General features: G+C 37.8%; 1 protein-coding gene and 1 long non-coding RNA gene across 3 annotated transcripts in view; one reads left to right on the top strand and one right to left on the bottom strand.

Moving 5' to 3' along the window:
- Positions 1–202: 202 nt before the first annotated feature.
- The window catches only part of rpp40 (ribonuclease P/MRP 40 subunit), a 77,213-nt gene continuing 61,929 nt past the window's right edge, over positions 203–15,486 (top strand). Inside the window, exon 1 of one of the 2 annotated variants that reach the window (XM_028803948.2) lies at positions 203–394. Coding sequence is in view for 1 of the 2 variants with exons in the window: in XM_028803947.2 (XP_028659780.1) it covers positions 7,573–7,689 (117 nt within the window). In the remaining variant the exon portion in view is untranslated. Of the gene's footprint in view, positions 395–7,437; positions 7,690–15,486 lie in introns of those variants that run through there. The other variant, XM_028803947.2, reaches the window with a different exon arrangement.
- LOC114653561 (uncharacterized) lies at positions 1,297–7,373 on the bottom strand. Its single transcript, XR_007935326.1, has 3 exons — positions 7,293–7,373; positions 1,709–1,936; positions 1,297–1,654 (listed from the first exon to the last, which is right to left on the bottom strand). It is a non-coding gene; the product is annotated as an uncharacterized LOC114653561 (long non-coding RNA).

Raw genomic sequence — 15,486 nt, 5'->3', positions numbered from 1 at the left:
CAACAACAAAAACAAAGCAAAACAAAAATAATAATTGTATATGTAGCTTGTATTTAAGGAATCATTCAGTGTACAATTCATGCCATGTTGTGCAAGGAGATCCCAAATAAATATCAGTAGTGGGAAAGTTGCTTCACATGCTCTCTCTCTTGTGCAGAACTTTCCCTTGCCTTTCTGCCATGCTGGCATTCTGCTCAGCATTCTTTTGCAAGCCAGGTAATTCTTAACCAAGTATATAAAGTAGCCAGTGGATCTTATTTAACCTCATGCCTTTTTGCATTTCAATAATGTCTTGCTTCACATTAACTTACAAATGGAAAATGTAAATTTCATGACAGAAGGTGTATAAAGTAAAAGTCAGCAAAACAGTTTATCCAGCAAGAATGAGGAACCGGTGAGTGACATGTTTGATTTAATGCACTACTCTATTAAGGTATTTATTGCTATTACAGATAAACAACAAATTTTTAATTTGTTATGATTGCACTGGAGAAATGCATTGATTTATTCTTCCAAGGCTGTGTTTTATAACCACAGGAAGTAAAATCCACATTACCAGATTAATAGCTTTATTCATTAAATCATAAATCAGCTTTAAATTTCATGTAGCATATTCCTTATGAAACATAGACCAAGTGGAAAAAGTATTCTTTTTGGATGTAATGTAAAGCTATTTGTATGGATCCAGAATTGACCAGATGCATTTCTTGGAATCAATTCCAAAATCAGTCTCCTTTGATTTTGAGCATAAAAACTCAATTCTGCAATTGACTGAAAAATTTGATCCAGCCACCAAGGACACAGTAGCCTTGCCAAATGCATTATATCTGTAGACCAGCCTACCATGACCCTGGCAACAATTAAACATTTTTGCAAAATAAACTGCTAAATGGCTGGTCCATTCTTTAATTTAATAACAGAGACATTGCAGTTTTACAGACACAAAGAACTGATCTGGTGCTTTTGAGTTGTCTGTACAAAGTCTATGATAACTGGATGAAATTAGAAGGCTGACCTTTGAAGGGCTTCTGTGCCTTTTGGGATTTTTCTTGTCTGTGGTGTCTGGCTTTGGGTTTGCACAGCGCACTGTAAAAAACTAAACAGAAAATCGTATTTCAGTCCTTCCTGTTATCCTGAATACTGCTCTTTTCTTAATTTGGAAGATGAAGCTGTATATTTGCTATTGAACCTATGTAACATTCATTATAATTCTTTATACCTTTATGAGCTTGTTTCAGTTGTGTAAACAATAGGTGTTTCATCATAGCTGACTGGTTATCAGCTAGTTTATTTCTCTATGTTGGTCACTGCCCTTGATTGTGAAGGCACTCTACTTGTTTGCATAATGATAACACTTCTATTAGAATTGGGCAGACAGACATATAGTCCTGGGGTAATAATGCGGTCACTGGGTTTTTGCAACCAAATTTTTAAACCATATGCACATTCATAACATCCTTTTACCCCTTTTTCATTTTCACTATTTCAAAGCTAAATTTCTTAATGTTTACATTTACAAAGATGCTATGAATTTCACAGCTCATTTCTATCCAGTCCCCTCTATGCCTCCATATTCACTTCCATTCATTTCCACCTATTAAGACACCATCCCTGACAGCTTTTGTCCCACTCCCCTTTCCAGACCATCTGTTTTCTATGAGAACAAAGGGTTTCAGAGAGTAACAGCAGTACCTAAAGGACTGCTTACCAATAACTCTCAAATCACAAGTGTGTCCAGAAAGAGTTGTGAGCTCTTTAATTACAGATCACCTTGATCCACTGCAGTCTGCATACCAGGCACATGTCTGAGAACATGAGGCTGTGATTGACATGCTAAACAGAGCATTCTTTCACCTGAGCAAAATTATAGTCAGAATTCCATTCTTTGATTTCTCCAGTGTTAATACTACCTGGTCTATTCAGCTAGAGAATAAATCTGAAAAAATGAAGGTAACAACAGTATGCTATGCTTGAGGACTGTGCATGTCAAAAGATTCTGATTCTGGTCAGTGACACATGTGCACCTGTCTTTTTATTCTCACACTCTATTTAACTTAAGTATATCTCCAGATTGATGCCATCTAGAGATGTTATTATGTGACACATGCACTGTATCAACAACAAAGAATCAAAGGTACAGTACTTTGTCATGTGGTCCAGGGACAATAACCTGCAAGTAAACATTACCCAGACAAAGGAATTAGTTGCTTGACTTCCTGCATACCAAGGAGTCTCTGGGATCAGCCACAATCAATGAGGAAGGGGAGGAGGAGGAGGAGGTGACACAGTCCTATAATTACCTGGTGGTCCATGAGAACTCTAGACTGGACTGGGTGGACAACACAAACCGTTCTGTACAAAAATGGCCTGTGCAATCATTGTAAAGTCCAGTTAATCTTCCCATTATGAAGCGGACCAGGGGTAGAGACTTTAATGGGCAAGTCTAGAAGAATAGTATGGACAGACAAAGGGCCTGATACACAAAGGTCCAAGAAATCATGAAACAAAACAAATGGATTAGACAAATCTGTAGTAATAAGCAAAACTGAGTCAAAATAAAAAGTCAAAAACTCAACTGTAAAAAAATACAAAAGAATCTATTTTTCTGATGGTAAACAAAGGGTCATCTTCTTCATTTGCGTCCTGGAGGACCTTGAATCATTTATTCTTTCTACCAGGCTATTGTAAAAGACACTAATAGGGCTCTTTTTTCAGTACAGGTAGTGGCAGTCATACTGTATGAGGGGGGTCCCTGGGCTTGAACCATTGTACTGAGTCTATACTATCTATAGTGGTGTACTGATGGAACCACAGAAAAACTAGCTTGTAATGTCATAGCTTAGGAGATATCAGAACTTAAATAGGTGATATACAAGTATAGCAAGAAGTATAAGAGTATGCAACAGATGAATGGACAGCCACAGAAAAACACAGAAACAGCATCTGAGATTATGAATGAAAGAGAGAGAAAGAGTATGCAGTGCCAAAGGTTACAATTATACTTGCTAGCCAACCGAGCACAGTATGCCATGTCAAATATTAAAAACAAACAGAGTTTGATCCTTCAGCACTCTATTCTGAAAGAAGGAGATTAAAAAAGAGAAGAAGGAAAAATATTTAAAACCATTTTGAGGGCATCTAGTTATTGTCACAAAGTTTGGTATTTTCAGCTGTTAAGGCAAAACTAATAAAAAATGGAAAAAAAAATACCCCTGTAGGTGTCAAGGTGGACATACTGGCATCTTGACCAAGAGGGTGGGACTAGAGGCAATAAGGGAAGGATATGGATAGACAGATGTCCCAGCCAGGATAGTTGCGGATACCCTTTCTGGATCAGAAAAATACAATGGAAGGACCATGTAGTCCCCCAATAAGCCAAAAGGAAGCAGCCCTAGGAAAGAGCTTCCATTTGTACATCTGCAGGGCACCTTGGGAATTGTAGTCCTGATGGATGGGTGCCACCAGAGGACGCTGTGGGTAGAAGACGGACATATTTTATGGAGGTTCTGACTGACCCAGAAATGCTGCCAGGGTGTAATCATGTGGCACCAGATATACTCCCAAATCTGACATAAAGAAGCTGCTCAACCTCATCCAGGCGAGTTAGAGTCGGGAGGTGGAATACAAGGCTCGTCTAGAGGAAAGGAGAGGAGTGGAGAATAATTCAATTGTGCTTGTGAGTACGTTTTTTTTTTTTTAAGAAAGAACCAGAAAAATGTTTTTCTGTATAATAAAACTGACTTTTACTTTCAACCCTTGGCTGTGTACAAGCACTATGTCTGGAGTGCTGCAACACCCCCTACTGGTCACACCTGATAAAATAAATGTAAAAACCAAACTAAAAACACATCAGCAGGTTTAGTTTTTCATCAGTCTGCAGACTCTGGGCACTTTTGCGAAGATGCCTATACATTTTACATGTTGTTCAGTAAAGGACCAACTCAGCAATTGTATGATGTTCAGTTTATATCACTTCATTTTCAAATAACCATTGCCAACCAATTCATTATTTCAACAACAGCATTCTGCTCAGGTATGTAAAATGGAGAGAACAGTTTTATTTTCAAATGTACAATGTAAAGTGACAGGTGTGTTGTTATCAACAAAATGCAAATACGTGACAAATAAGCTAAAACATTCTACACTGATGATCCAAATCCAGGGTGGTCCATTAGGTACTCAAATAAAACTTTTATTGATCAGTTTATTTCAACATCAGGCTTTTGAATTATAAAGTATTCAATAAGTGCAAAGAAAATCAGCATTTTGCCATAACTGACATCAGAAAGCATAAATTCAGTCACAATTACAGCTAATATGCCAAATTATGGGCTTATTTACAGGTTGAAGTTGTGTTAGGCATCATCTGTACATAATAAATCTGCATTGTGTCCTGGAGATCAGGAAACAGCAGCTTTGAAAGTTGACCAGAACTTTTGTTACACCACGCACATTCAGAAGTGGTGTCATACAAAATCATACCTTATGCTTCACTATCACTAGAACTACAATGTTGTCACTGGTCATTGCTAAAGAATTATTATAACATGACAAGTCACTTTTTTCTTCATTTGCTTTCCATTCTGACAGCCCATGTTCAGCTTTCTGCTGCACGAATAATGTCCAGCCGCCACTGTCTGTCACTACCTGTATTAAGGTGTGGGGACCCTGCCCACCATCATTCTCCACCCCCTCAAAATCATCAGACCATATATTTTCTTTTGGCAAGCACTGTGGGAACCACTTTTTACTATTTCCCAGCTGAATAAAAATTAATATTTTAGGTGAATTCAAATCCGATCTCCAGAACCCCAGTCAGCCCCATTAACAGACTGCAGCATCCATCCCTTTCCTCAGCTGAGTCAGAATATTCTTAACTGTTTCCCAACAGCACCACTATCTTACCATGGCTGAATACAAGGTGAGACACAAAAATAACCGGATTGGTAATTAAAAAAATATTTATTGATGAATTACAGCATTCTAAACATTGTCACCTTCTATATACTCCCCCTCCCGATCTCTACACCGCTCCATACATATCGTCCGTTGATTGAAACAGTGCTGGAAGTCTACTTGCTTGAGGCTCTTCAATAGGTTTGCTGTTTCTGTCTTCACTTTATCAATTGAAGAAAAATGTGTTCCCTTCAGGTCACTTTTAATTTTCGGGAACAAGTAAAAATCACAGGGAACTAAATCAGGTGAATAGGGAGGATGATCAAGGACAGGAATGTTTCTGTCATTCAAACACTGCTTTACAGAAACAGCATTGTGCACAGGAGCATTGTTTTGGTGAAGCACCCACCCCCCTCTTGACCTGGGCATTGAACGTCTTCCACATTTTCTTGTCCTTCCTTGAAACGCTTGTGCCACTCAAAAACTTGTGCGCTAGACAAACTGTTATCACCATACACTGTTTTTATCATTTCATAAGTTTCTGTGGCTGTTTTGTTCAATTTCGCAAGACATTTGATGTTAATTCACTGTTCAATTTTTTCACCCGACATTATAGTAGAAATTCGTGTAGCGATTGTTGTGCAAATACTGACTGGGCTATTCACAGGATAGCCAGTCGGCGGTTTGAGAGGGTGTGTAGAAGTGGATATAGTTCTATGATTTACGTTCGGCTGACCTCCAGACGGTTTTCCAAGAAAGGCCCAAGCCCAGACCATTTATTTTTGTGTCTCACCTCGTACTGTGCAGCTTGCAAACCTGACTCATACTGGTGTTCAGTCCAAAAGCACTTTTGGACCTGCCTGCACAGCCAGTAAGTACCCTTGCTGCCTGTTGAACCCACCTACTAACAATTGTTAATATCAACTATCAAAGAATACTGCAAGCTGAATTGGCCAGTCTTCAGCTGATTCTCAACAGATCAGCTGTTCTACCATGAATGAGTACCATGCTAACTGCAAACTTGACTCACTCCTAACCATCTATTCAACCCAGTACCAAATATGCAGCCATACCACCAGTAGCCTAGATGCCCATTGAACAAACAAATAATTGTGACAGCAAATGTGGAAGAACGTTGCAATCCACTCCCTTCAACTAAGTTAGCCAATCATCAGCTGCTACCCAACAGCTTGGCTGTCCTACCGTAACTTAGTATTGTGTTGCATGCAAACCTGACTCACCCATTACCTTGGCCAATCAGGCAGTACTTTGAATTTGGATGCTCTGCCAATATTCTTTCCTGCATATATTGCCCTGTCAATTCACAAATCGTTGATCTCTAGGATGGAGTGATTCTTTGCCTGTCTAAAGATTAAACTCTGCCAACTCTTGCAGCTCAAAGCAACTGTGGGGGGATTGTTTTGGGATAGATGGGCGAGGAAAGAAACAAAGCAAAGTAGAAAAAAAAATTACTATTACAGGCAACCTTGATGAAATACCCATATTTACCTATTTAACCAATGGTCCTTTCCCCCTTATCTTTAAAACTGGCCAATCCCGCGGCTCTAATTTTCCATCACTCCTGGGACCCAGTCCCATTATGCATTAAAACCGTGCCACAAAGAAAAGCATGAGAATGCCATGGAGGTGAGGTATAATACCAGAGGAACCTATACCTTAACCTGTTTCAGAAAGATCGCTGTATTTCACAATTTACATCACTGGAGACCCTAGTGACCAAAGGGTTAAAGTGGGCTCAATTGGCCAGTCTACCAGCAGGAATTAAAAAACAAGTTTTTTTTTGTACATCTTGATTCTTTTTGGGGCCCCTGTTGTATAGGAGGCCCTGAGCTGCCAATGTATACAGTCTTTAAAATGTATTTAATACCTGCTCTCATTCCACCCATTTTCACGGGCTAGGAAAAATGTAAGGGTTGATGGAACTGAACAAGGCTTTCTTATATTACTACTTAATAAGAACAGTTATATCAATTGTCTAGTTAATGCAGAAGAGGAACGTCTCATTTATTCATATAATACATAAACCAAACTAATTAGACATCAATGAGAAGCAATAATTAATCGTTGGTTAAGCTTTTCGGTGACATTCTCCAGCTACTGTGGCACTCGAGTATAAGGGTGAAGAACCGTTGCACTAAGAACTTTGCCAAAATACGGAATACTTACTGAAATTCCTAAATCTCTCTGAAGACCAGCAGTGATGCTTTAAATTATTATACTACATTATTGAATTTGTCTTCATTTAGGTGGCTGCGGTATTATACCTAATGTTCTCTTCATACAGTAAATATAGTGCGCAAAACCCATATTTGTGACTAGCTACTGTCACACAGCTCGTAAAAAGCTACAAATATCCTAAGCTATAACATAGTTACCCTCGTCACCACGTTCCCTCGCTTTCTTCAGCCTTTCTTCTTCCTCTTTCACTCTACAGCTTTCTTAGCCTACCAGATGGCGCTCTAATTTTTCGTAATGAAAAGCTAAGCAATCTGAAGGCTTGTTATTGGTAGCATGGTCGTTACGTCACAAGAAAGAGGTGCGGCAGTTACAGAGCGCCGAGCAGACTGAACTTTTAGTGGAAGTGTAGAGCTTCGGGATATTTTATTAAAAGACGTTTTGATTGTTGTTTTTTGTTAGTCAGCAGAGGACAAAATCATGTATATGCATTTGGAACAATGTCCTAGACATCTGCTGGTCTGTGAAAAATCTAACTTTACGAATGAGAAGTCACGGCATGGTATTCACGTGCAGAGCCACTACTTCAATTACCAGGTGAGCTAATATAATGTAGAAGCTTATCGATAGTAAATGAAACGAAACACTTCTCGAAAATCTGTCTTGGAAAACATATTGTTCAATTTGACGCTTCGAATTTTAAATCTCGACAGATCTTGGTTTAATCCTGTGAGCTTTTATCAGTTAAATATGCACACGCACGGTCTTTTGACTGAGTTGTTCCACGTGACAGAAATAATACCTCTCAACGGCGTCTCTGTATGTAGGTTATTATGTGTATCTGCTGATTTAATTCGGTGCTATTTCGATAAAATGACACAACAGCCTAAAAGAATATAATAAATCTCAACAATGCTGAGGCATATAAACTAGTTCAACAGCAGATTTTACTCTGAATAGTTTGTTGAAATGAATATCCGAAAGCACGGGGAGGTTACTTTAAGGATCAAGTCCGAAAACATTTGACCTACTGGGGACCCCTTGTGAAACGTGCATTTATTTATTAATTAACGTTTAGCTGACGGCGCAGATTTTTGATTCGTGAAGTAACGAGTGCCGTTACTTACACAACTGAAGTATATATCGGAGTCCATGTTGCCCATCTTTTCTTAGTTTTCCAGACTGAAATTTCTCTTTTCTGTTTTCTTTACTCGTCACTATTCCGTGACTGGTTTGAGCATATGTACATTGGTCTCCAGTGATTCCCAGGCCTTTCCCGTCTCTCTTAGTCTTGTTAATATAAAACAACGCACAGTTTTATTCAGTCTCCTCTACTCGCATCTTTTTTGGAGATGTTCTTGCCAGTCAATGCTAGACAGTGTAAGCCAGCAATGAAAAATTCAGCAATATTTGGTCTGTTATAGGATTCCACAAAAATTGGTAGGTTGGGGTGTGTGTTAGAGGAGGAATTAACATCTTGTGCTAAGAATGCATCGACTACAAGTTTCTTATGGCAGTCAGAATTTGCTTGTAAAGCACAGTTTGATTTTCGCTTACTGTTAAGGCATCATGTTTGAAAAAGCCATCAAGCAGACATAAATATATATGTCTTCTTTTTACTTTGTGGAAAACATGTCAGTAAAGATCTTGAGAACTTTCTAACTCTTTGAAGAAGTAGGTTTTCACAGAAGCATAGAATCCTAGTTTGAAAAAGGAAAAAAACATCAGGAGTGGCAGAGGTTTGTAAGCCTTGCACTTTTCATTAAAAGCCTTGCAGCACAGTGATCACCACAGCTGTATTATTCTGTAATTGATTTGAATTTTATTTCCATGTTTTTTGGGTTTTTCCTTCATACCTAAAAGTTATGAGAAATTCTAAATTGTCCAGAGTGACTTCGAGTGTGTGTTGTCCCATCCAGAACTGCCTTGCACCAGTCTCTAAATGCTGCTAAAATAGGCTTATGTTCCCAGAGTACTCAAAGGTAGATTAGCGTGTAAGCAACACACATACAGATGTAAGGGTCATTAACACTTTTCTGAGATGGCCATTCGGGTAGTTAAACTTCATCAGGGCAATTGCTGTCTTTTTGAGTTCTGTGAGCTTTGTGTGCTGTCCATTTTTATTTTATTTTATTTTTTTTTTAAATAGTCCAAGGCAGTCTAACCTACTGTGCTGTTCAGTTCGGCTCCTTTTGTGGTGCACCCCCAGGCTCCTCCACACTCTGAAGCTTCTCACCTTCCTGTTTGTTTAAAGGTTATAAAGTTGCTACAGTGTATTATTTTGTCCATCATTGTTAAAATGCTGGTGGGAATTGGATGAATGAGTACCATTGCTCTGAATACATGCAGCACAAGTTAAGTGAACTTGTTAAAGATTTATTTTGTCCAACCCCAAACCACAAAGTATCATAGATGGATGGTACCAGGTAGTATGGTCTACAGTGGTACTTTGGGAACCTTCACATCTGCATTGCATGATAAAATGACATTACCAGCAACTACTCACTCCCCAGTTCATGGTGGAGGGAATGAAGAAATAAGTAGAGAAAAAATAAAGGTAGCAGTGGCAACTTTCTAATTTTTCCCCCCTCTTTTTCTATGTGCTATCAGTACGTAGAGAGAAGAGTATAAATCTTGTTGTATAGCTGGGAAAATGAAATTCGTAGCTCCTATAATTAAGAATCTCTAGATTAGGGAGCAATAAGAATGAGTTCAGACTTATCAATATATCAAAAGTTATTTTGTATTCTAAATACTGCTGCACATGTCTTTAGAAATATGCTTGGGTTTGCACTTGGCAGTTGGTGTGTTATGAAAGGATGTACGCCTTTTACAAGAAGAAACTAATGTCCAGGAGCCTTGTGTATAAATGGTGCATACGTGCAAAAATGTTGTGTACGCCTGTTTCCACACTCGCTTCGGGATGTATAAAAACTAAATTTGGTGTAAAGCTACTTACGTTTTCATGGCCCCTTGCGTACGCATGTTTCTTCTCGGTTTAACAACCTGGCGGCACCCAGTGTCAAAGCAGTGCCACTGTTTCTGTGGTCTGCTTTTCTTTTTTAGATTCGCATCTATGATGCAGGTTTTATCAAATACACAGAAATTAATTGCACATCTTTTACAAATTTAATTCACTTGATTGTAATTATTCTGTAACAATATAATGGTGAACAGAATGACCAAACTATTCCAACTGCCATGGCTGCTTTAGCGTTGTTAGAAGACATTGCAAATGGAAGAATTAGTGCATATTTATAGATGATGATGATGACTGGCTTCTAATTTGATTTTGTTGAACTTGTGCCGGATTTACAAAGACAGAATTTGAGTAATTGTGTTGTACCTGCTCCTTTGCAAGTTTTGTCCACTCTTGGGTTTTTAGCCACAGGAGCTTTTCAACATGAAGTTGCTGACTCATCGGGTATTTCTCATTAATCGCTTAGTCACGCCATGCCTCCTGTATAGGATGGTGTTATCCACTTGTCATCCAGATATGTAAGATTTCCTTAAACTGTGGTTGAACTGGGAAACATGAAAGCGCAATTCATGGCAACATCCAGTTTTTCCAAATGTAATCTGAGTAGTCAACTGTATGCACATTGCTATTGCAACGGTGCCGGACAAGTTACATCAGTCAGGGTTGAATACCAAAAAAATGTGCTGGCATTATATCATCAATAGCTGGAGAGCCTATAAAATGGCAACTCTGCACAATTGCAGGTGCTTTTTTCAACTAGTGTGGCATAAGGCAAGTAGTCCTTTTGAGGATAGAGAGCAGAGAATTGTTGTTGTACTCTGTGCTGATGCCACACTATAATGGTGCCTTCAGAGAATGGAAATGCTTTCTATTTACATAAGCAAATTCAATCTATTAATGTGCTGCTCTATAGTGCACAGAATGGGTGTTGTGTTGCGCAAGCATTTAGCATGCTTTGTAATGTGGCACACAATCGTGACTTGCCTGTACCTGAAGAGATGTGCTGTGATAAACTTGACCTACTAAATGATCAGCCAAATCGGACAGCGTAACAACTTCGTTTGAGTGTAATTAGCAGAATGTAAAAACAGGTAATCGGATACAGCATTTTTTTTCAACCAATTCATTAAATTTTTGGTCAATATCACGTAGTATACAGCCCTTATATTCCTTAGTTCATTGGCCACATCTCTTACAGCATCCACTGTTGCATTCTGTGACTCCAGAACAGTGTCTGTCAGCACATAGCCAGATTGCCATCCTGCAGTTTTCGAGGAAGAGATGTGTGCACAGCCAGCGCAAAAAAACGTGCTTGGCACAGCACCATCATGTCATTGGCTTGAGGGTCAGCTTTTGTAATATTGTTTGAAACAGAATAAACAGATCGTGATATCTGACCACCTTTTTTATTTTGGGCACTGTGTGATTTTCTGAACTTGAACATTCAAGTGTCTCCGCCATGTTTTTGTTGCTTATTCCACTGTGTAAGCCATCAAATAGTATGTTTTTGCTTGCCTTCACAGAAATTCTTTTCACATACCCTTTCCATTGTCTTTTAACCAAACACTGAACAGAAGGTAATATATAATATTGATATGCGTATTAAAATATACAAAATTCTGAGAGGAGTTGGGGTGGGGCTATAGGTACGTGTGTTTTAAATTTCATGTTCATTTGGGTTTGTACAGGGAAATTGTGTGGAACTTGGCGTACACGCAGATTTATACATCCTGATTTTTTGTGCGTACACACATTTCCAATTTTGTCCATATGCCATGTTTAGTGTGAATTCTATGCATGGCATTATACATGAGGTCCCAGATCATCAGTTTACTTTGTTGTTCGCCTTATCAGATCATTTACTAAATTCTTCTATTGAATTTATCTCCGGTGGTCACCTTGAAGGTCAGAGAAATTGCCTTTTTATTACTGGTTTTTATTCATTTTTGTTGGAGTTATAGATTACTAGGGGGGCAACCCCCCGGCGCCTTTGCCGCCCAACCCCCACTTGTGGCCAAAATATTAGTAAAATCTGTAAATATACAAAAGAAAAATTATTTATTGGAGTCAAAAATAATGAAATTCTATAAATATGTAAAAGAAAAATTAAGTATTATTTAATGGAGTAAAAATCATGAAATGAGAATAAAATATTTACTCTTACCGATTGGAGTATTCCCGTTAAACTGAGGTTCACTATGCTCGATGAGCATTTTTAAGAGACTAAATAAACGATCCATTAGTTTTAACTGACATTCTTATAGATTAAAAAAAAAAAAAAATTTTTTTTTTTTTTAAATGACTCATTTAAAAAACAGGAAAACTAAAGTGGTGTGCAATGGGTCATCGTTACTCGACCTTCAACTAATTAAATCACCTAAATACAAACATTGGTTTTCAGTATAGATCTTTTTTTTTTTTTAAATAGTTTGGTCCTATGAAAGAAAGTTTATTCAATCAAAAATAAAAACCATGACTTTCTTGATATTTTAGTTTATAATTTAAAAATGGAATAAGGATATGAAAATCTAACAACATCACATTAAAGTTCGATAAACTCTGAAAAGAATGATACCAAACATACAGTATATATGTAGGTTTTAAAATAAGCTTGATTTAAAAAGTCACATAAAAGCGTCACACAAAATCATTGCACTTTTAGGCTTAGGATTTTGTATATAGAGAGTACATTTCACTTCATACAGAACCTTCCTTCCCCGGCAGTTGGTCTTTTTGCAGTGTCAAGCATGTAGCACAAACTGGTCTATTTTGTACATTCATTCAATGCCAAAAATGTACTAGCAAATTCCTGAGGTACATGCATATATGAATAAAGCTGTATCTACAATTGAAGAACAGTTAATTTTAAGACCTAATATAATTCCCAAGATTTTTGCTGGGTGGGTTATATTTGAATAAAAACAGTAACTTTGTTGGGTAAAGTATGCAAAATGTTACACCATCTGTATTGCTTAATTGGAAGCAGTCCTTGCCAGTAACAGGAATTTAATGTGATGGCTTGTTAGTGCTTTCATTCTGCCACATGATACCATTCTAATATTGTAGTTTTCTGTCTTCTCAGAATATCATCCAAATGATTTGTTAACTGAAGTTGATTAGTAGTTATCAGTCCTTTTTTTCCCGCTTCAGTATCTTTCCCAATATTTGGTGAAATCAGATACTTCACAATGAGCATATACAGTATATACATTTGTAAATGGAACCAGAGTAAGATCAGGTTTTCTCTAGTGTGGTCTTGGAGGCCCACTGTGGCTATAGTTTTTCCAATCAATGTCACAATCTTTGAACTGTTTTTCCTTTAATTAGTCTCATTTTTTTTAATCAGCTGGTATTGTTTTCTATATGGAGGATTCAAGGAAAAACTGCATTATTATGAGATGTCCTATTTATGAGAAATTTAGAAACCTTTGTACATAACAGGTCTAGCATGGGACATGACAGCTTGCTTAATTAAAGTAAGAGTCTAATTAATTTAAGAAGTTGTTTGTGTTGAAAACTTGCAGCCACAGTGGTCCCTGAGGACTGAACTTTGTAAACATTGGGTTATTTAGTAAACGTCAGGCGTCTTTTGTCCTTTGTATTTCATATTTATTTGGAAAATGCTTAATAAAACAAGAAGCAATTAATAAGAGTGAATTCTGTTTTGGGTATAAAAGAAGACAGTAAAGATTGTGAATCTTAACAAGTGAGTTATCTAAAATGAAGCACAAAATGTTATTTGAGCATTAGATAGATGGATAATACTTTATAGGGACAAAAACTTGGCTCTAATTAAGTAGATGGATTGGACCTAAAACCTGCAGCTAGTGCAGCTTCCTGGACCAAACTTAAGGACCCCTTACTATAGTGTATGGTGTTGGTATGTGCATATACAGTAATGTGAGTATAAGGCCAGTGTAACTGATTATTAAGTTTTATTGTAAGGCTCAATGATATTTGGTGTACATATAATCGTGTGTATGAAAACAATGGACATCTGCATATATTTTTACTTTTTGTTTATTAATCCTGTTGACCAAACACTACACTTACCAATTGCATGAACGATTAAAATATTAATGATAGTCTGTAACCATTTCCTCATGACATGGATGTTGGTCAAAATCCTGGCTGTTATAAATTAATACCTGTTTAACAGACTGATGTCCAAAGGTTTGGAATCCCTTAGATCAGTGGTCCCCAACCTTTTTGACAGCAAGGACCACTTTATTAGATGCAAATTTTTCCACGGACCGGTCGGGGGGGGGGAGGTGTGGGGGGGGCAATTTTATACACAATTTACATAACATTTCTTTTATTATTAAGTTATTAAGCAGTTCGCATACGTTTGCAACCTGAGATTTTTCTTCTTTTTTTGCATATAACAAAGACATATGCTTTGCATTTGCCATTCAAACAGATTGCACATCACAAACATTAACACTGTTATCGTTTTTTTCGTGTCTGCCGTTTCTATAGGAGGGTGACAATGAGTTAAATTCCAATGGATGTTTTTCAAATGTTGACAAGCAATAAGCAAAAGGTATCACTGAAAACCACAGAAAACAAAAACAGCAAAAAAAAAAAAACAGTACGAGGAAAGTTCGAAGAAAGAATTTTTTTTACAATGTTTCTGTTTGGGGATCGTTGTGCAAACGTGCACATCTGAGCTGCGACCACAGATCTAACTGGTCTGTGGATGATTCATTCAGGCATTTCAAGGTCACTTCGTTGTAATGAAAGCATCTGCTGAATGTACTTCGTAGTAACGCGATTTCTATAGACTTGTGTCATATGTTGGAAACTGTCAGGACCGTAACAATACTTTGTTGTAATACTCTCTCACCTCGGTCTCTCTCCTCTCTCTGCACCGCTGCAAAGCCCTGCCCGCCAAGCGTTCTGAAAAGTCTGAGTGAGTCTCCGTTGCCGGCAGTTCTCTCGCGGCCCGGCTGTCAGACGGCTGCGGCCCGGTAGTGGGTCGCGGACCGGTGGTTGGGGACCCCTGCCTTAGATGTTTTCATGTTTTTGATAGAAATGTATACTTTTTTTTTTTATCAAAGTGGCATTAAATGAAGTAAAAATAAACTTAAGACATTACATTTGGCTGTTATTCTTGAGATGACTAATTTTTCACATATGATTACAAAGCCCAGTTTTGGTAGCCATTACGACTCTGCAGTGTCCGAATAGTAAACTCTTGGAGCTCAATTAATTATATTTAAATGAAATTTGATTATTATTGTTGTCGACGCTGAAACCAGCTCCTCTGTTCTATGAAGAAAGTAGATTGTCTTTTCTTGGGTTGCAAGGTCCTTACATTCCTAAAATTTAATTCATAGTTCAAAAATTGCCAGAATAAAACCGTTTTGGCAAAGAGCACATCATTCTGTTGTGGTTTTGTGAAATGAAGCTTA

Source organism: Erpetoichthys calabaricus, chromosome 6 (genome assembly GCF_900747795.2).
Source record: "Erpetoichthys calabaricus chromosome 6, fErpCal1.3, whole genome shotgun sequence".
NCBI lineage: Eukaryota > Metazoa > Chordata > Cladistia > Polypteriformes > Polypteridae > Erpetoichthys > Erpetoichthys calabaricus.
The sequence above is the reverse complement of the archived record's forward strand: the minus strand, read 5'-3'. Positions and strand labels throughout refer to the sequence as shown.